We start from the raw sequence: 22,207 nt of genomic DNA on the forward strand, positions 1-22,207 counted from the left end.
GACCACCTGTGGGCACTGGCTCCAAGTTATACCACCTTCTCATCCACTTCCTGCACACTTTGGGGCAACGCACAGAAGCCAGTTAACCTACAAACCCGCACGTCTTTGGGATGAGGGAGGAAACGGGGACCATGCGCGCACGGTCACGGAGAGAACATGCACACTCCACGCAGACGGCACTCGTAGTCAGGTCTCTGGCGCTGTAAGGCAGCAACTCTACCGCTGCGCCACCCAGCCGCCACTAAGCTGGTTGTCTTATGGAAAAGCCAGTTGGAATGAAGGCGGCACGGTGGCGCAGCGGTAGAGTTGCCGCCTTACAGCGAATGCAGCGCCGGAGACTCAGGTTCGATCCTGACTACGGGCGCCGTCTGTACGGAGTTTGTACGTTCTCCCCGTGACCTGCGTGGGTTTTCTCCGAGATCTTCGGTTTCCTCCCACACTCCAAAGACGTGCAGGTTTGTAGGTTAATTGACTGGGTAAATCTAAAAATTGTCCCTAGTGTGTGTAGGATAGTATTAATGTGCGGGGATCGCTGGGCGGCACGGACACGGTGGGACGAAGGGCCTGTTTCCGCGCTGTATCTCTAAATCTAAAAAAATCTAATAAATGGGTCCTATTCAGATTTGAAGGCGGTTAACTGGTGGGGCTTGCAGGGATCAGTTCTTGTCTCACAATGGCTCACTGTTTACATTAGTGACTGGAGAAGGTCCAGCATAAAGTATTCCACATTTCCTGAGGAAACATTACTAAGTGGAAGGTTACGGTGTGGTAAGGATACTGTGATTCTGTGGTGATAGATTGGGCGAGTGGGCCAAAGGCTCTTTGCATTCATCCAATCTAATCTCTTTAGGATTTTATGCATCTCTTTAAGATCACCCCTTGCTAGGGGTGCCAACTATCTCACTCCCAAATACGGGACAAGGTGACGTCACCGACCGCGCCCCACGTGACCTCACCCAGCCAGCGGCCATGTGCTCCCGCTCCACCAATGGCGGCCGCCCGGGCCGGGAGGCGGGTTGCTATGCAACCTCCGTTAGGCAAACACACTCGGTTAGCCCGCAGGCCGCTGTCGGCCGGGACAGTGTTGGCTAACGGAGTGTGTTTGCCTAACGGAGGCTGCGTGGCAAATCTCCTCCCGGCCCGTGGGCCTAATACGGGACAAGGGCGGTCCCATACGGGACAAACCAATTTAGCCCAAAATACGGGATGTCCCGGCTAATCTGGACAGTTGGCAACCCTAACCCCTGCTCTCCAAGGAATATAGTCCTAGTCTGTTAAACCTCTCTCTGTAGCTTAGGCCTCAAGTCCTGGCAACATCCTTGTGAATCTTCTTGAGTTATTCTCGATGGTTGGCTTCCCATGGACCAACACAAATTGGAAGAACAGCACTTCAGATTTCCCTTGGGCAGTTTACAACACAGTGGTATGAATATTGAATTCTCTACTGCAATTAACCCTTGCTTTCCCTCTCTCTCCATCTCCCATCCTAGTTCTCCAACTAGTTTCACTGTCCTCCTGATTAAATTTTACTGATTGTCTGCCTCGTTGTCACCTTCCCCTCAACTAACAGTGAACCATTCTACATTTTCCTTGAGCTTCGTTCCCTTTGATCGCTTGTTTTCACACCTTTCCCTTCCATATCTCTGTGTCTCCCTCTCCCCTGATTCTCAGTCTCAATGGACAATGGACAATAGGTGCAGGAGGAGGCCATTCGGCCCTTCGAGCCAGCACCGCCATTCAATGTGATCATGGCTGATCATTCTCAATCAGTACCCCGTTCCTGCCTTCTCCCCATACCCCCTGACTCCGCTATCCTTAAGAGCTCTATCTAGCTCTCTCTTGAATGCATTCAGAGAATTGGCCTCCACTGTCTTCTGAGGCAGAGAATTCCACAGATTCACAACTCTCTGACTGAAAAAGTTTTTCCTCATCTCAGTTCTAAATGGCCTACCCCTTATTCTTAAACTGTGGCCCCTTGTTCTGGACTCCCCCAACATTGGGAACATGTTTCCTGTCTCTAACGTGTCCAACCCCTTAATAATCTTACACGTTTCGATAAGATCCCCTCTCATCCTTCTAAATTCCAGTGTGTACAAGCCTAGTCGCTCCAGTCTTTCAACATATGATAGTCCCGCCATTCCGGGAATTAACCTAGTAAAACCTACGCTGCACGCCCTCAATAGCAAGACCCGAAACCCGAAACGCCACCTATTCTTTCTCTCCAGAGATGCTGCCTGCCCCGCTGAGTTACTCCATCATTTAGTGTCTATATTCGGTGTAAACCAGCATCTGCAGTTCCTTCCTACACATGGACCAATGCGACCATGTTTGATGGTGGAGCAGGTTTGAAGGGCCTGCTCCAACTTGCATGTGATTTTGTGGGTTAGACTCGAGAAATCCGGGTTCTTGCTGTTTGTTGTCTGAGAGCACAATTCCAATCGGGAAGAGCGGGATGATAATTGTTACTGCTCTAAATGGGGTGGCACAGTAGTGTGGACAAGAGAGCTACTGCCTCACAGCGCCAGAGACCCTGGTTCGATCCTGATCTCGGGAGCTGTCTGTGTGGAGTTTGAATGAATGAATGAATGAATGAATGAATAAATTAGTTTATTGGCCAAGTATGTGCATACACAAGGAATGTGCCTTGGTGCTCCGCTCACAAATGACAACACAAACATACAGTTAACAATTAAGAATAAAGCATAAACACATCAAAACAATAAGGATACAACATTACGGTCTAAACATGTGGGTGACAATAAACCAGAGCAAAAAAGAGACTCCAGACTTTGGTTATTGAGTAGAGCTACTCCTCGTGGATAAAAGCTGTTTTTATGTCTGGCTGTGGCTGCTTTGACAGTCCGGAGTCGCCTTCCAGAGGGAAGTGCTTCGAAGAGTTTATGGCCAGGGTGAGAGGGGTCAGAGATGATCTTGCCCGCTCGCTTCCTGGCCCTTGCAGTGTACAGTTCGTCAATGGGGGAGAAGGTTGCAGCCAACAACCTTCTCGGCTGTGCGAACGATCCGTTGCAGCCTCCGGATGTGGTGCTTGGTGGCTGAGTCGAACCAGACCATGATGGAGAAGGTGAGGACGGACTCAATGAGAGCAGTTTAGAATTGGACCATCGTTGCCTGTGGCAGACGTTCCCCTTGTTCTGTTCCGGGCGTTCCGTTTCCCTCCCACATCTCAAAGACGTACGTGCAGGTTTGTAGGTTAATTGGCCTTCCGTAAAATTGCCCCTGGTGTGCAGGGAGTGGACAGGAAAGTGGGGTAGCACAAAACAATCGTGAACGGGTGATCGATGGTCGTTATGGACTAGGTGGGTCCAAGCACCATTTTCCATGCTGTGTCGCTAAACTATGGCGGCACGGTGGCGCAGCGGTACAGTTGCTGCCGAACAGTGCTCGCCGCGACGGAATCCCGGCTTCGAACCCGACTACGAAGTTTTACGTTCTCCCCGTGACCACGTGGGTCTTCTAGATTTTCGGTTTCCTCCCGCACTCCAAAGACGTACAGGTACGTAGGTTAATTGGCGTGGTGTATGTGTAATTTGTCCCTGGTGTGTGTAGGATAGTGTTAACGTGCGGGGATCGCTGGTCGGCGCGGACTTGGTGGGCCGAAGGGCCTGTTTCCGGGCTGTATCTCTAAACTAAACTAAGCAAGGTGAGGAAAGAGAATGCGATGGGCAGATAGGAGTGAAGCCAAACTTCCTCTTCCCCTAATTGTTTCAGATGCATAATATATCTGACATGATGGATTACAGAGAGCACTGGGTTGGAACCTGATTTGATCTGATTAATTGTATTCCATAGTAAGTGCATCTACTCTTCCGATTTTCCATTTGAGTCATTAAGCTGAGAGGTTTGTGAGTGGCGAAGGTAGTCACAAAATGCTGGAGTAACCCAGCGGGTCAGGCAGTAGCCTTGAATGGCCCCATGGTGGCGCAGTGGTACAGCTACTGACTTACAGCACCAGAGACCCAGCTTTGATTCTGACTATAGGTACGGAGTTTGTACGTTCTCCCCGTGACCTGCGTGGGTTTTCTCCAAGATCTTCGGTTTCCTCCCACACTCCAAAAACGTACAGGTTTGTAGGTTAATTGGCTTGGTGTAAATGTAAAAAAAAATGTCCCTAGTGTGTGTCGGGTGGCTATTTTCTGGGGATCACACACTGTGGATTCGATGGGCCAAGGGGCCTGTTTCCACGCTGTATCTCTAAACTAAACATTAAAAAAGAATAGGTGACGTTTTGGGTTGGGACCCTTCTGCAGTCTGCAGTCTGAAGAAGGGTCTCGACCCAAAACGCCATCCGTTCCTTTTCTCCAGAGATGTTGCCTGATCCGCTGAGTTGACTCCAGCATTTTGTGTGCCAGTATCTGCAGCTCCTTCCGACAGGTTTGCGTGACCCAGTTTCCAGAGTGTGGAATGGCTCCTGCTTAAATCAAAGTAGCATCGTACTGAATCACAGTGACGGGGAGCAAGGCTAATTCAACCGTTTAAAGCAGGGAAGACGATTCAACACGTTTCTTCGCCTTCCATCACAGTGAGGAATGTGTGTGGAGGAGTCACTGTGGTGGACGTTCACGTTAAAATGTCTTTTGCTCTTTATCGGTATGACTGTATGCCAAATGGAATTCCTCGTATGTTGCAAAACATCCTTGGCTAATAAAGTATGAGTGGGATGATTATGATTAAGACATCACAGAGAACCTGCAAAGATCCTGTTGTTTCTCCCAACGTGCTTCAGGCCACACTCAATGCACGGCTTAAAATAACACGATCGCCCTCCCGTGGTAAGTGCGCTGAATATGAAGCAACTCGGGATGTTGCAGAAAATCATGAGATGTGGAAGCTTGGTTTACTTTAATTTATTGTCATGTGTACCGAGGTACAGTGAAAAGCTTTGTTGTCGCGTGCTGTCCAGTGAGCGGAAAGACTATACATGACAATCAAGTCAAGGGTCTCGACCCGAAACGTCACCCATTCCTTCTCTCCCGAGATGCTGCCTGACCTGCTGAGTTACTCCAGCATTTTGTGAATAAATCGATTTGTACCAGCATCTGCAGTTATTTTCTTATACAATCAAGTCAAGATTACAATCAAGCTGTCCACAGTGCAGGATAAAGGGAATAATGTTTGGTGTGAGGTAAAGTGCGATTAAAGATAATCCCGAGGCAGATGGGAGTCCGGGACTGTTCTCTAGTTGGTGTTCGGATGGTGCAGTTGCTTGATAACAGTCGGGAAGAAAGGGAGAAGGGAGAAGTCATTGTTGGTTCATGACTAAGCTGTGTCTGGCTCTGAGGGAACGGCTTTGATGGGATTTATTCCCCCCTCAGGACACCGCGGGACAGGAGCGTTACCGTACCATCACCACGGCCTACTACCGCGGCGCCATGGGGTTCCTGCTGATGTACGACGTTACCAACCAGGACTCCTTTGGTGCGGTACATGACTGGTAAGTGCCCCGCGCCGCTGAAACGCAGCCCAAACCCGCGCCATTCCTCCCGCCATCTTGTCCGTCTGCGGTTTATTCTCTCGTCCACAAGTTCACACAAGTTATAGGAGTAGAATTAGGCCATTCGGCCCATCGGAACTTCTATGCCATTCTATCATGGCTGCCCTCCGCCTCCTCTTGCCAAATTCCTGCCTTCGACCCATGACCCTTGACACCCGTGCTAATCAGGTATTTAGAAAATAACTGCAGATGCTGGTACAAATCGATTTATTCACAAAATGCTGGAGTAACTCAGCAGGTCAGGCAGCATCTCGGGAGAGAAGGAATGGGTGACGTTTCGGGTCGAGTCTGAAGATGGGTCTCGACCCGAAACGTCACCCATTCCTTCTCTCCCGAGATGCTGCCTGACCTGCTGAGTTACTCCAGCATTTTGTGAATAAACTGATCAGGTATTTGTCTGTCTGTGCCTTAAAAATATCCACTGACTTGGCCTCCATAGCCCTCTGTGGCAATGAGTTCCACAGATTAATTACCCTCTGACTAAAGAAGTTCCCCCTCACCTTCTTTCCAAGAGAGAGCCCTGTAATTCTGAGGCTATGACCTCTTGTCCCAGACTCTCCCACCTCTTGGAGATTCGTGCAGCACAGATGCAGGCCCTTCGGCCCACCAAGTCTGCAATGACTGCCGACAGTGACTTCTGTGGAGGTAAGGATTCTTCAGGTGTTGGCGTGCAGGCTCTGTGACTCAGACTGACGTGTAGTTCCTGCGTTGGATCAATGTGTCTGATCTTGTCCTTGTCACTGCCCCCAGCTAGTATTCACATGCTTGCTGTGGAATTTTTGAGTTTAGTTTAGTTTAGAGATACAGTGCAGAAACAGGCCCTTCGGCCCACCGAGTCCGCGCCGCCCAGCGATCCCCGCACATTAACACTATCCTACGCACACTTGGGACAATTTACAATTACGCCAAGCCAATTAACCTACAGACCTGTACGTCTTTGGAGTGTGGGAGGAAAATGATGATCTCGGTGGAAACCCACGCAGGTCGCGGGGAGAACGTACAAACTCCGTACAGACAGCACCCATAGTAACCCTTAATAACATCTGCCAAAGCCAGACTTGCCCACGTGAGTCCAGATCCGCCAACGTGTTGGCGTCACGGTGGCGCAGCGGTAGAGTTGCTGCCTTACAGCGAATGCAGCGCCCGGAGACTCAGGTTCGATCCTGACTACAGGCGCCGTCTGTACGGAGTTTGTACGTTCTCCCCGTGACCTGCGTGGGTTTTCTCCGAGATCTTCGGTTTCCTCCAACACTCCAAAGACGTACAGGTTTGTAGCTTAATTGGCTTGGTAAATGTAACCATTGTCCCTAGTGTGTGTAGGATAGTGTTAGTGTGCGGGGATCGCTGGGCGGCGCGGACCCGGTGGGCCGAAGGGCCTGTTTCCGCGCTGTATCTCTAAACTCTAAACTAAGACTTCAGGCAACTGGGGACGGGCAATAAATGGCTACAACTTACACTGAGTGTGAACAAATAAAGGAAAAAACCCTTTGATGCTGCCCGCACAATCTTTCTCCGAGTCTTTGCTTGTTCCAATTGTTCTACCAGCTGTGCCACAGTTTGATGGCTATGCTGTGTTAGGAAGGAGATGAGCAGGAGTTTCTTTCGTCAGGGGGTGGTGAATCTGTGGAATCCTTTGCGGTGGAGGCCAAGTCAATGGATATTTCCAAAGTGGAGATTCTTGAAAACTACGTGTCAGGGGGAGAAGGCAGGAGAATGGAGGGAAAGATAGATCAGCCATGATCGAATGGCGGAGTAGACTTGATGGGCCGAGTGGCCTAATTCTCTTCCTATCACTTATGATGGTCAGCAGTAAGGCAGCGGCTCTACTAGCTAAACCACCGTGCTGCCCAATTCCATGGTGTTCCACGGAATGAACCTATAAACCTCCCCTCCACCTCCCCCTCCTCTACAGTCAGTGTGAAGGAAGGTCCTGACCCCAAACATCACCTTTAGACTTTTTCCTTAGACCTTTAGAGATACAGCATGGAAACAGGCCCTTCGGCCTACCGAGTCTATGCCGACCAGCGATCCCCCCCGTACACTGGCACTATCCTACACACAGTTTATAATTTTCAGAAGCCAATTAACCTACAAATCTGTACGTCCTTGGAGTATGGAAGGAAACTGGAGAAAACCCACGCGGTCACAGTGAGAACGTACAAACTCCGCACAGATAGCACCCGTAGTCAGGATCTCTGGCGCTGTAAGGCAGCAACTCTACCACTGCACCACCGTGACGTCCTTAAGCTGGTTGTCTTTAGAAAACATAGAGATGGAATACTGTGGCGGCCTGCCACCTATCCATGTCCTCCAGAGATGCTGCCCAATCCGCTGAGTTACTCCAGCACTTTGTGCCTTTTGTTTAGTGATGTTTGACCATGGTCTCATTGCTCTGGTCTCTTGTTCTTCAACAGGGCTACACAGATCAAAACATACTCATGGGACAATGCTCAAGTGATTCTCGTTGGCAATAAATCTGACCTGGAAGATAACCGTGTGGTGCCCACAGAAGAAGGAAAGCGACTGGCTGATGAATTAGGTGTGTGAAGCACTCTTGGCCGTTCAGTACAAAGAAACGTCTTCTAGTTTGCTGCAGTTTAGTTTAGAGATACAGCGTGGAAACAGGCTCTTCGGCCCACCAAGTCCGCGCCGCCCAGCGATCCCCGTAAAGTAACACTATCCTACACACACTAGGGACAATTTACATTTTATACCAAGCCAGTCTACCTACAAACCTGTACGTCTTTGGAGTGTGGGGGAAAAATATAGATCTCGGAGAAAACCCACGCAGGTCACGGGGAAACGTACAAACTCCGTACAGACAGCACCCGTAGTTGGGATCGATTCCGGGTCTCCGGCGCTGCAAGCACTGTAAGGTAGCAACTCTACTGCTGTGCCACCCGGTGTAGAGACACAGCGCGGAAACAGGCCCTTCGGCCCACCGAGTCCGTGCTGACCAGGTGATAACGAGGGGGATATGAACAGTCAAACTAGCAGGTCGACTCGGGCAGGGGAGGGAGGGATGGAGGGAGACGAGATTGCAAGGGTTACTTGAATTTAGAGAAATCACTATTCATACCGCTGGATTGTAAGAGGATAGACTCGAAAAGCTGGAGTATCAGCGGGTCAGGCAGCATCTCCGGAGAAAAGGAATGGGTGACGTTTGGGGTTGAGACCCTTCTTCAGAATGAGACTCAAGGGGAAATCGCTGGGTTGTAAGCTGCTCAAGTGAATGTCCTTCAGTGAGTCAATGGGAGATGTGAGCATCAGTTTAGTTAATTGTCACGTGTACCGAGGTACAGTGAAAAGCTTTTTGTTGCGTGCTAACCAGTCAGCGGAAAGACAGTACATGATTACAATCAATCCATTTACACTGCACAGATGCATGACAAGGGAATAACGTTTAGTGCAAGGTAAAGCCAGCAAAGTCCGATCTAGGAACGTCCGAGAGACATCAAGGAGGTGGATAGTAGTTCAGGATTGCTCTCTGGTTGTGGCAGGAAGATTCAGTTGCCTGACAACAGCTGGGAAGAAACTGTCCCTGAATTGAAGATAGACACAAAATGCTGGAGTAACTCAGTGGGACAGGCAGCACAGTGGAGCGAAGGAATGGGTGGCGTTTGGGGTCGAGACTGAAGAAGGGTCTTGACCCGAAACGTCAACCATCCCTTCTCTCCAGAAACGCTGAGTTACTCCAGCATTTTGTGTCTATCTTTCATATGTTGAAAGACTGGAGCGACTAGGATTGTATACACACTAGGTTAATTCCCAGAATGGCGGGACTGTCATATGTTGAAAGACTGGAGCGACTAGGCTTGTACACACTGGAATTTAGAAGGATGAGAGGAGATCTTATCGAAACGTATAACATTATTAAGGGGTTGGACACGTTAGAGGCAGGAAACATGTTCCCAATGTTGGGGGAGTCTAGAACAAGGGGCCACAGTTTAAGAATAAGGGGAAGGCCATTTAGAACTGAGATGAGGAAAAACTTTTTCAGTCAGAGAGTTGTGAATCTGTGGAATTCCCTGCCTCAGAAGGCAGTGGAGGCCAATTCTCTGAATGCATTCAAGAGAGAGCTAGATAGAGCTCTTAAGGATAGCGGAGTCAGGGGGTATGGGGAGAAGGCAGGAACGGGGTACTGATTGAGAATGATCAGCCATGATCACATTGAATGGCGGTGCTGGCTCGAAGGGCCGAATGGCCTCCTCCTGCACCTGTTGTCTATTGTCTATCTTCGGTTGAAACCGGCACCTGCAGTTCCTTCCCACACATGACCCCGGATTGCAGTCGACCTTCTGACTCTCTCTCTTGCTCTCTTCTCTTGCTGGCAGGCTTTGGGTTTTTCGAGACGAGTGCCAAGGAGAACATCAACGTGAAGCAGGTGTTTGAGCGGCTGGTTGACATCATTTGCGTGAAGATGTCGGAGACCCTGGACGTCGACCCCATGACGCTGAATAACAAGAACACCTCCCTGGCGGAGAGCAACAGACCGCAGGAAGGCAGCTGTGCATGCTAGGGTCCCGTACCCCGAACCTCGGGCCCAGCCCACCAACCGCAGACAGCAACGGGGTTAAGAATGGATGGATATGGGGGGAGGGGGGAGGGGGGAGGGGGGAGGGGGGAGGGGGGGGGGGGTTAAGACCTGACTCTGAAACACGTTTAAAGCTTGGGATTAAAACTTGCATTTCATTTATATTAGGTACGTGGCCAATTATTTGGACATGTTGGCGAGGTGCTGCAATGTGTTGAGCTAACCAGTTTAGGAACTCCTCCACACAAAACCTTGAACCACTCATTGTAAAGTCAGCATTGCCACACTGGGAAGGCCGGGACATGATAGATTCTTGATTAGTGCGGGTGTCAGGGGTTATGGGGGGAATGGGGTTGGGAGGGAGAGATAGCTCAGCCATGATCGAATGGCAGAGTAGACTTGATGGGCCGAATGGCCGAATTCTGCTCCTATCACCTACGGAGACCCATACAACTGACAAAGCTCTGCTCTACAGCAGTGAGGAATATCTGCCCGAATTACTTTTGCCTTCCATTTTGAGGCAGGAACCTTCCCAAAATTTGAAATTGAGAACTTGGGATCCAATGGGGACTGAACCATATGTAACAACACTGGCGGGGATAGTTCTTGTGACAGTGGCGCCCATGTAAGTCTGACTCGGAACGTTCAAGAACTTTCCAAGCGCCCTTTATGTGGCGACTATTTGCATACCTTGGGTAGGCGAGCAAAGAATTTCACCATGACTTGTCACATGTGACAATAAAGGCGGTCACGGTGGCGCAGCGGTAGAGTTGCTGCCTTACAGCGAATGCACCGCCGGAGACCCGGGTTCCATCCCGACTACGGGTGCCGTCTGTACGGAGTTTGTACGTTCTCCCCGTGACCTGCGTGGGGTTTCTCCGAGATCTTCGGTTTCCTCCCACACTCCAAAGACGTGCAGGTTTGTAGGTTAATTGGCTTGGTAAATGTAAACATTGGCCCTAGCGGGTGTAGGATAGTGTTAATGTGCGGGGATCGCTGGGCGGCGCGGACCCGATGGGCCGAAGGGCCTGTTTCCGCACTGCATCTCTAAACTAAACTAAACTAAACTAAAGAATTCAATTCAATATTTAGACTGCTGGCTGTTAAGGGTGCTGGTTTATCTATTGGCCACCTTCACCTCTGTTCCAGCAGGGATTCAAACAGGGAATTCTATCCTTGTGTTTGCTGGAGGGTTGGATTGGTGCAGATATAAACCACCACAGGTGATCCAAACCTGGAAGGAGATCTCTGCTTCTTACTGACTGATGCACCACGTGCCACCAGGGTTTGTAGAAGGAGGCCTAGTCAGTGGATATTTTTAAGGCAGAGGTAGACAGATTCTTGATTGGTGCGGGTGTCAGGGGTTACGGGGAGAAGGCAGGAGAATGGGGTTGAGGGAGAAATTTAGATCAGCTATGATTGAATGGTGGAGTAGACTAGACAGGCCGAATGGCCTAATTCTGATCCTATGCCTTATGAAGCTCTATCCATTGGGACTCACCAACTGCCTCCCTCCCTGTCCTCCAGCTGAATGTTGTGGGTCAAAGCTGGCTGTTAAAGCCCGGCCGTTCCCGCAGTTAACACAGAAGCAATTTTGCGCCATTAATGCCACTAATCCCACTGGTGCAGCGGTAGAGTTGCTGCCTTACAGCGCCAGAGACCCGGGTTCGATCCTGACTACGGTTGCTGCCCGGACGGAGTTCGAACATTCTCCCTGCGTGGGGTTTCTCCGAGATCGTCAGATTGCTCCCACGCTCCAAAGAAGTGCAGGTTTGCAGGTTCATTGGCTTGGTGTAAATGTAAAATTGTCCCTGGTGTGTGTAAGGTAGTGTTAATGTGCGGGGATCGCTGGTCGGAGCGGACTCGGTGGGCCGAAGGGCCTGTTTCTACGCTGTATCTCTAAACTAAACTAAACTAAACTAAACTAAACTAAACTAAACCTGCAGCAGTGTCTTCAAGTGCATGCAGTTGTATTGAAAAAAGTTATATGTGGTCTTGCTGGATTAGTGTTTTATACACGAATGCTTTGTGGATGTAGTTCTGATATCCATCCAAGGGGGTAACAGGTACATCCGACTTGTAACGTCCAATATTTCTAGGTTCTTGGCTCTCAATGGTACATACCAGTCTCTCGCCAACTTTCACTGCAGACCCTCAGAGATTCATACAGCACAGAAACTGGGATACGTAATGTTTCAGGTCAGGACTCTCTGAAACATCCCCTATCCACGTTCTCCAGAGATGCTGCCTGACCTGCAGAGTTTCTCCAGCACTTTGTGTCTTTTTTCCCTTCTAAACCAGCATCTGCAGTTCCTTGTTTCGGCATGACATGATGTGTTCGAGGTGATCTGGATGAAGGGTGGTTAGGCTTCATTGATTCCCACTTGCCTTCGAGCCGAATGGCCTAATTCTACTCTGATCACTCATGATCTTATGAGCGGCACGGTGGCGCAGTGGTAGAGTTGCTGCCTCAGAGCGCCAGGGACCCGGGTTCGATCCTGACTACGGGTGCTGTCAGTACGGAGTTTGTACGTTCTCCCTGTGACCTGCGTGGGTTTTCTCCAGGTGCTCCGGTTTCCTCCCACACTCCAAAGACGTACAGGTTTGTAGGTTAATTGGCTTAGTATAATTGTAAATGGTCCCGAGTGCGTGTAGGATAGTGTTACTGTGAGGGGATTGCAGTGTGGAAACAGGCCCTTGAGCCCAACTTGTCCACACCAGCCAACATGCCTCATCTACACTAGACCTACCTGCATGCGTCTGGATGCATATCCCTCCAAACCTGTCCTATCCATGTACTTGTCTAACTGGTGCAATATGTTGCAATAGGCCCTGCCTCAACTACCTCCTCCGGCAGCTCGTTCCATGCACCCACCACCCTTTGTGTGAGAACGTTACCTCTCAGATTCCTGTTAAATCTTTTCCCTTTAATTGGCCTCTGTAAATTGTCCCTCGTGTGTAGGATAGAACTAGCGTGACTCGTTGCTCGGCACGGACTTGGTGGCCGAAGGGCCTGTTTCCGCTTGGTATCTCTAAGCTAAGCTAAACTAATCTTTTAGATTGACACACAATGCTGGAGTAACTCAGCGGGACAGGCAGCATCTCTGGAGAGAAGGAATGGGTGACGTTTTGGGTCGAGACCCTTCTTCAGACCAGCATCTGCCGTTCCTACCTATACAAAAACTAATCTTATGGTTGTTCCATATTCTATATATACCAAGCGCTGATTTGCTTTGGAGTTTCAAATTATTTAACCAGATTCTACAAGGACTATTTCCCTGTGTTGCCTGGGATAGGATGTTGCTGATTTAATGCCAGATTTAGGGAGACAGAAGTCTGCCAAGGGAATAGAAACAAATGCTGTGTATGTGGGCATTTCTATCCTGGACATGAACTTATTGTTGGGACTTTTGCTTGTTTGTATTGAGCAATTTCTGTATGTTTTATGTCTTGAGAAAAAATGACTTTAAAAATAAATATTGGTATTCAAAAAAGCCACAGTTTCTCAATTGTACTTATACACCGGTCATTCGGCCCATCAGATTCATACTAGCTCCAGGGTAGTAATCCCACTGCCCAGAGCTCAGTTTCCTACACAACCCCTCCCCTACCTCACACAAAAGACAAAGTGCTGGGGTAACCTCAGTGGGTCAGGCAGCATCTTGGAGAACATGGATAGGCGACGTTTTGATTTAGATTTTTAGATTTAGAGATACAGCGCAGAAACAGGCCCTTCGACCCACCGGGTCCGCGCCGCCCAGCGATCCCCGCACATCAACACTATCCTACACCCACTAGGGACAATTTTTACATTTGCCCAGCCAATTAACCTACAAACCTGTACGTCTTTGGAGTGTGGGAGGAAACCGAAGATCTCGGAGAAAACCCACGCAGGTCACGGGGAGAACGTACAAACTCCGTACAGACGGCACCCGTAGTCAGGATCGAACCTGAGTCTCCGGCGCTGCATTCGCTGTAAAGCAGCAACTCTACCGCTGCGCCACCGTGCCGTTTTGGGTTGAGACTAGGGGTGCCAACTGTCCCGTATTAGCCGGGACATCCCGTATTTTGGGCTAAATTGGTTTGTCCCGTACGGGACCGCCCTTGTCCCATATTAGGCCCTGGGGGGGGGGGGGGGGGGGGGGCACTGTAGGCCTGGACGCTGTGGGCCCGAACACTGTAGGCCCCAACGCTGTGGGCCCGGACACTGTGGACCCGGACACTGTAGGCCCGGACACTGTAGGCCCTGACGCTGTAGGCCCCGACACTGTAGGCCCAGACACTGTAGGTCCCGACACTCAAGGCTTTTCACATTTTAACTCCGGACAGTCTGGGTCTGGAGGCCCGGGTGCTGCCTAACGGAGGTTGCATGGCAACCCGCCTCTCGGCCCGGGCGGCCGCCATTGATGGAGCGGGAGCACGTGGCTGCTGGTTGTATGAGGTCACGTGGGGCGGTGAAATCCCTTTGTCCCATATTTGGGAGTGAGATACTTGGCACCCCTAGTTCAGACCCTTCTTTAGACTGATTGTGTCAGGGCGATGGGGGGGGGGGGGGGGGAGAAAGCTGGCAAAGAGGAGGGGCAAGACAAGGCATGGCTGCTGACAGGCAGACAGAGCCAAGGGTTCTTTTTAATACAGGCGAATGGTTGGAACAAAATTAAGAACAGTAGGTGTGAGACAGGTGGTAGGGATGCGGCTAGTGAAACTAGGGGCAGGAGCATAGCAGTAGAGGAGGGGGTGGGGAAAGAAATAGGTGGCAGTCCAACTGGGGGGGGTATGTGGGGGTGATATGAGACCGGCATCTATCCATGCTGCCTGACCTGTCGGGTAACTCCTCATTGTAAAGATATAGCACGGAAACAGACCCTTCGGCCCATCGAGTCCTTGCCGACCAGTGATCCCCATACACTAGCACCATCCTACATGCTGGCGCAGTGGTAGATTTGCTGCCCTACAGCGCCGGAGACCCAGGTTCGATCCTGACTATGGGTGCTGTCTGTACGGAGTTTGTACGTTCTCCCAATGACCTGTGTGGGTTTTCCCCGGGTCCACTGATTTCTTCCCACACTCCAAAGAAGTACAGGTTTTTTTGGTTAATTGGCGTCCGTGAATATAGTAAATTGTCCCTAGTGTGTAGGATGGTGTGTAATGTGTGGGGATCATTGGTCGACGTCTGTGCTGCATCTCGAAACTAAACTAATCTAAACACTAGGGACGTTTTACAATTTTCGCCATAGCCAGTTAACCTACAAACCTACAATTAATCAATAAACTCCGTACAGACAACACCCGTAGTCAGGATTGATCCCAGGTCCCTGGCGATTTAAGGCAGCAACTCTACCGCCACGCCACTGTGCTGGCACCATTGTGAAAGTAATCAGAAGCCTTGGCCAGTTATTGTTGGCTGTGGGTGTGTGTTTTTCATGAGCAGGACTTGGTTGGAATGGCAGTGATGATTTTAAATAGGTATTAAATAGGTGCAGGGGTAGGCCATTCGGCCCTTCGAACCAGCACCGCCATTTAATATGATCATGGCTGATCATCCAATATCAGTACCCCGTTCCTGCCTTCTCCCCATATCCCTTGATCCCGTTAGCCCTGAGAGCTATATCTAACTCTCTCTTGAAAACATCCAGTGAATTGGCCTCCACTGCCTTCTGTGGCAGAGAATTCCACAGATTCACAACTCTCTGGGTGAAAATGTTTTTCCTCATCTCAGTCCTAAATGGCCTTATTCTTACACTGTGACCCCTGGTTCTGGACTCTCCCAACATGGGGAACATTTTTCCTGCATTTGGCCTATCCAATCCCTTAAGAATTTTCTTTTTCACAAACCCTTTGACTCCTTGAGGATACAATTGGAAAGTTCTTCCACCACATCCTTAACTTGTGAAGGGTGCTGTATAAAAGCAAACATTTTGTTGTGTCTGTAAGTATATCCAGCAGCAGATACCGCAGTCTCTGTTTGTGTCAGTAGGGGGCAGCAAGAATCTGTTGCCAGCATCAATTCTGGAAATTTTATTATTATTCCTGATTTCAAATCCAGATTTAAAAAAGATTCTGCTGCATTTTTCAAAGCCATTGCTTGTGACATTTATTCCCTAATCTTTCCTGTTCCACTTGACCGGGATAGACCTACCCAGCGGGTCAGGCAGCATCTCTGGAGAAGATGCTCAGATGCTCATTTCGGGTCAGGATCGGGTCGGGACTTCAGGTTTGAAGAAGGGTCTGGTCCCGAAACATCACCTTTTCCTTTTCTCCAAAGATGCAACGTGTCCTGCTGAGTTACTCCAGCATGTTGTGACTACCTTCAGTGTAAACAAGCATCTGCATTTGCATCACTAATCAAGAACCTATCAAACTCCGCTAATACCCAATGTCTTGTCTGCCACGGCTGTCTGATGCAATAAATTCCATTCGCGGCAAGATGGTGCAGTGATAGAGTTACAGCCTTACAGTGCCAGAGACCCAGGTTCGATCCTGACGACTGGTGCTGTCTGTACAAAGTTTGTATGTTTTCCCCGTAACCTGTGTGGGTTTTCTCCAGGTGCTCCGGTTTCCTCCCACACTCCAAAGACGTGCGGGTTTGTAGGTTAATTTGGCTTCGGTAAAAATGATAAATTGTCCCGAGTGTGCAGGATTGTGCTATTGTATGGGTGATCATTGGTCGGCACGGACTCAGTGGGCCGAAGGGCCTCCTTCTAGGCTATATCTCTAAAGTCTAAAGTAAAGTTGAGTATCGGAGCAAAGAGGTCCGTCTGCAGTTGTACAGGGCCCTAGTGAGACCGCACCTGGAGTACTGTGTGCAGTTTTGGTCTCCAAATTTGAGGAAGGATATTCTTGCTATCGAGGGCGTGCAGCGTAGGTTTACTAGGTTAATTCCCGGAATGGCGGGACTGTCATATGTTGAAAGACTGGAGCAACTAGGCTTGTATACACTGGGATTTAGAAGGATGAGAGGGGATCTTATCGAAACATATAAGATTATTAAGGGGTTGGACACGTTAGAGGCAGGAAACATGTTCCCAATGTTGGGGGAGTCCAGAACCAGGGGCCACAGTTTAAGAATAAGGGGTAGGCCATTTAGAACAGAGATGAGGAAAAACGTTTTCAGTCAGAGAGTTGTAAATCTGTGGAACTCTCTGCCTCAGAAGGCAGTGGAGACCAATTCTCTGAATACATTCAAGAAAGAGCTAGATAGAGCTCTTAGGGATGGCGGAGTCAGGGGGTATGGGGAGAAGGCAGGAACAGGGTACTGATTGAGAATGATCAGCCGTGGTCACATTGAATGGTGGTGCTGGCTCGAGGGGCCGAATGGCCTACTCCTGCACCTATTGTCTATTGTCTAAGTCTAAAGTAAAGAATTCACTGTAGGTACAAGTCAATTAGTGTGGGAGAAGGCCTCATAGCAGAGGTGTCCACATCGCGGGGCTGGAAACTGGGAGTGTCCTGAGCTAATTCTGACACCACCACCATCTATTGTACAAGTGATGGCTCCCACTGATTGTCGCCGGAAGCTTGGTTCCTTTTCAGGACGGACGATGACAGCGATGTAACATTTGAAACATGGATGACGGACACGAAAGAAGAAGTGTGGGAGAATTCTGGATGCTATTTACAAGCTGAAGGTTATGTAAAGGGACTGCACAGAAGCTTGGCCTAAGTCGTGAACGGATTGAACCCCTTCCACATTTTGTCAGGACACAATGTAAAACCTTCAGCATCTTCCCAGCATATTTTTGGTAACAACCCAGAGGTTTTTTCAAAGCATATGCAGATACTTAACACCATACTACGGATCCAAATCCAAGCTGGACTCTTTCCAATGTGTTTTCTAAAAGGCATTGTGTCTGATTTTTAGTTGCTTCCACTAATCCAAATGTACATAGAAACATAGAAACATAGAAAATAGGTGCAGGAGTAGGCCATTCGGCCCTTCGAGCCTGCACCGCCATTCAATATGATCATGGCTGATCATCCAGCTCAGTAACCTGTACCTGCCTTCTCTCCATACCCCCTGATCCCTTTAGCCACAAGGGCCACATCTAACTCCCTCTTAAATATAGCCAATGAACTGGCCTCAACTACCTTCTGTGGCAGAGAATTCCACAGACTCACCACTCTCTGTGTGAAGAAATGTTTTCTCATCTCGGTCCTAAAAGACTTCCCCCTTATCCTTAAGCTGTGACCCCTGGTTCTGGACTTCCCCAACATCGGGAACAATCTTCCCGCATCTAGCCTGTCCAACCCCTTAAGAATTTTATTTGTTTCAATAAGATCCCCCCTCAGTCTTCTAAATTCCAGTGAGTATAAGCCTAGTCTATCCAGTCTTTCAGAAATTCAATAACTACCCGTGGTTTATAAAGTAAACCTAATCGGTTACGTTGTGTTAGGCATGACCACTCATTGTTCCCACTTCGATAAACTTGGTCACCCGAAGGAATAAATATTTGAATAGAGCTTCAAACTTTTGTTGCCTTTCACAGGGGCTGTATGAATTAATTTAGTTTAGTTTAGTTTAGTTTAAGTTTAGTTTAGTTAAAGTTTATCAGTCTGAAGAAGGGTCTCGACCCGAAACGTCACCCATTCCTTCTCTCCAGAGATGCTGCCTGACCCGCTGAGTTACTCCAGCATTTTGTGATACCTTAGTTAAAGTTTAGTTTAGTTTAGAGACACAGCATGGAAACAGTCCACCGAGTCCACACTGCCCATCGAGACCCTTCTACAGACTGGTGAAACAATCTGATGAAGGGTCTCGCCAAGAAACGTCATCCATTCCTTCTCTCCAGAGATGCTGCCTGTTCTGCTGAGTTACTCCAGGATTTTGAAGGTATCACAAAATGTTGGAGTATCTCAGCGGGCCAGGGAGCATCTCTGGCGAGAAGGAATGGGTGATGTTTCGGGTCGAGACGCCTTCTTATATTACTCCAACAGTTTGTGTCCACTGACCATTGATCGACCATTCACACTAGGTCTATGCTATCCCACTTTCGTTTCCACTCCCTGCTCACAAGGGGCACTTTAGGGAGGCCGATTATCCTACAAACCTGCATGTCTTTGGGATGCGGGAGGAGACCGGAGCACCTGGAGAAAACCTACAGGGTCGCAGGGAGAACGTGCAAACTCCACACAGGCAGGTCTCTGGCGCCGTGTGACAGAGGATCTACCAGCTGTGCCAATGTGACGCCCATTGCCGAACAAATTGACATGGAGCCAGGAAGGCCTATTTCTATTAAACCTCAGTGGTACACAACTAGACAGTACATTGGAGAGAAGGAATGGGTGACATTTTGGTTAGTTTAGTTTAGTTTTGTGACACAGCATGGAAGCAATCCCTTCTTCACACTAGAAGTCTTGAAGAAAGCTCTCGACACAAAACGTCACCCATTCCTTCTCTTCAGAGATGCTGCCTGTCCCGCTGAGTTACTCCAGCATTTTGTGTCGATCTCTGGGGTAAACCAGCATCTGCCGTGTCCCTTCCTTGACAAATACATGAATGAGTTGCTTCTGAAGAATTAACTTGACATCAGCTGCGATTATTCATTTTTCTGTCCCTATTGTGAACCCATTAATTCGCAGGTGAGGTAACTAATGTCTTGGCAAACTGATACGATACAGGCTCCACATTGCTCCATGAAGGGCAGTATCAAGGACCAGACAATTACAGAACAGTGCTCCAGACATTTAAAAAAGACAGAAAGATGAATGTTCTTCATTTAATTCATAATGTAAACGAAAATAATTTAATTGCAAAAAATGATTGGAATAATTCAAAGTGGCAGTGGAAGATATCTCACAGAACCAGTTTCATATAGTCTTCATGTCGGGTAGAGATGGTGTCCTGTGTAATGCAAGGGTAATATTTTGTGAAAAGGCATTTTGTGTGTGTGTGTGTGTGTGTGTGTGTGTGTCTATGTGTGTGTGTGTGTGTGTGTACGTGTGTGTGTGTGTGTGTCTGTGTGTGTGTGTGTGTCTGTATCTATGTGTGTCTGTGTGTATCTATGTGTGTGTGTGTGCATGTCTGTGTGTTTGTGTGTGTGTGCGTGTGTGTATGTGTGTGTGTGTGTCTGTGTGTGTCTGTGTGTCTGTATCTATGTGTGTCTGTGTGTATCTATGTGTGTGTGTGTGTGCGTGTCTGTGTGTGTGTGTGTGTGTGTGTGTGTGTGTGTGTGTGTCTGTGTGTGTCTGTGTGTCTGTATCTATGTGTGTGTGTGTGTGTGCGTGCGTGTCTGTGTGTTTGTGTCTATGTGTGTATATGTGTGTATGTCTATGTGTGTGGCTGTGTGTGTGTATATGTGTGCGTATCTATGTATGTGTGTGCCAATGTGAGTATGACTGTGTGTGTGTGTGTGTTTGTGTCTATGTGTGTGTGGCTGTGTGTGTGTCTATGTGTGCGTATCTATGTATGTGTGTGTGCCAATGTGTGTGTGGCTATGTGTGTGTGTGTGTCTATGTGTGTGTGTGTGTGTGTGTGTGTGTGTGTGTGTGTGTGTGTGTGTGTGTGTGTGTGTGTGTGTGTGTGTGTGTGTGTGTGTGTGTGTGTGTGTGTGTGTGTGTGTGTGTGTGTGTGTGTGTGTGTGTGTGTCTGTGTGTGTGTGTGTGTGTGTGTGTGTGTGTGTGTGTGTGTGTGTGTGTGTGTGTGTGTGTGTGTGTGTGTGTGTGTGTGTGTGTGTGTGTGTGACTGTGTGTGTGTGTCTATGTGTGTCTATTATGATGTCTTGAGAGGTCGGGAGCTTTTCTCTTGAAGGTTGGGAGGTGTGGGTGCCGGAAATGAAGACAGAAATGTCCTTGTTTTCAAACTTAAATTCCATATATTTAGTCTTTTCCAAAAACAGGTAAACTTAATTGTTTGCAGACAGGTACACAAAACCAAAACAGGTAGTTAGATCAAAACTGTAGCTTGCTGCCTTCTTACAAAATATAACTCAAACACTGCTTCTCTGCTCCAGTCGTTGTCTCTCTCTTTAAATACACTGCTTCTCTTCCCTTTTAGCTCTCTCACTGAGGCAATCAGCTCATCTGGTTCAGCTGGGCAGCAATCAGTGTCAGCAGCAATCAGTGTCAGCAGCAATCAGTCAGCAGCAATCAGTGTCAGCAGCAATCAGTGTCAGCAGCAATCAGTGTCAGCAGGGCAGGCAGCCCTTCTGACTATGGGTTTTGTAGTCTTTTGCTGGCAGCCATGATGGTTTGTAGTCCTTGTTGCATCCACCGGGAGAAAATGTATCTCCCCTCTATGACTCTACCTCTCATGATATCACACTATGTTTGTGTGTGTCTATGTGTGTGTGTCTGTGTGTGTGTGTGTCTATGTGTGTGTGTCTGTGTGTGTGTGTGTGTGCATGTGCACATAGGATCATCGGTACCTTTAGGTGTGTGTATATATTAATATAATATATTGGTACATTTGTGTGTGTTCTGTGCCTCGCATGATTGTATTCACCTCCATAAGATCACCTCTCATCCTGCTGCACTCCAAGGAATAGAGTCCCAGCCTGCTCAACCTCTCCCTATAGCTCAGACCCTCCAGTCCTGGCAACATCCTCGTAAATCTTCTCTGTACCCTTTCCAAATTGACAACATCATAATGTCATAATGTTAGAGTCCAAATCTGTGACGCAAATGCAAGTTGATGTAAGCCAATGGAGTGCTTTCTTGATTCAATTATTGGACATCAAAGATTCCGTTAGTAAATAAGACAAATTGTTCCAGTGAATGAAAAAGTCTGACGACATCCGATGGGATATTTTAGTGAAGGTGCCCGATGCAGGCACAAGTAGAGCACTCATTTACCAAAGGAGTTCTCTCCCTCCCTCCTCTGATCTCGATCTGGTGAATAATGGATAACATAATCAGAGACTTGTCCCACCCTGGTCATTCTGTCTTCTTCTCACTCCCATGCGGCAGAAGAGATAGCACCTTGAAAGTACGCACCACCAGACTCAGGAATTCCTAGGGCTAAGGGAATCAAGGGAAATGGGGAAAAAGCAGGAACGGGGTATCGATTTTGGATGATCAGCCATGATCATATTGAATGGCGGTGCTGGCTCGAAGGGCCGAATGGCCTCCTCCTGCACCTATTTTCTATGTTTCTCCGTTTCTATGAACAGCTTCTTCCACTCTGTTATTAATTTATTTTAGTTTAGTTTAGAGATACAGCGCTG

The 22,207-nt window shown here is 48.6% G+C and overlaps 1 protein-coding gene across 4 annotated transcripts in view; it reads left to right on the forward strand.

Annotated features, from left to right (window-relative positions):
- Positions 1-10,102, forward strand: part of rab3da (RAB3D, member RAS oncogene family, a) — a 49,421-nt gene extending 39,319 nt beyond the window's left edge. For all 4 annotated transcript variants that reach the window (XM_078429639.1, XM_078429638.1, XM_078429640.1 and 1 more), the window contains exons 3-5: positions 5,334-5,452; positions 7,927-8,051; positions 9,847-10,102. In XM_078429639.1, the coding sequence (XP_078285765.1) occupies positions 5,334-5,452; positions 7,927-8,051; positions 9,847-10,031 (429 nt within the window). In that variant the 3' untranslated portion in view covers positions 10,032-10,102. The remainder of the gene's footprint in view (positions 1-5,333; positions 5,453-7,926; positions 8,052-9,846) is intronic.
- The last annotated feature ends 12,105 nt before the right edge of the window (positions 10,103-22,207 follow it).

The sequence above is a fragment of the Rhinoraja longicauda genome, chromosome 37, assembly GCF_053455715.1.
Source record: "Rhinoraja longicauda isolate Sanriku21f chromosome 37, sRhiLon1.1, whole genome shotgun sequence".
Classification (NCBI taxonomy): Eukaryota; Metazoa; Chordata; class Chondrichthyes; order Rajiformes; family Arhynchobatidae; genus Rhinoraja; species Rhinoraja longicauda.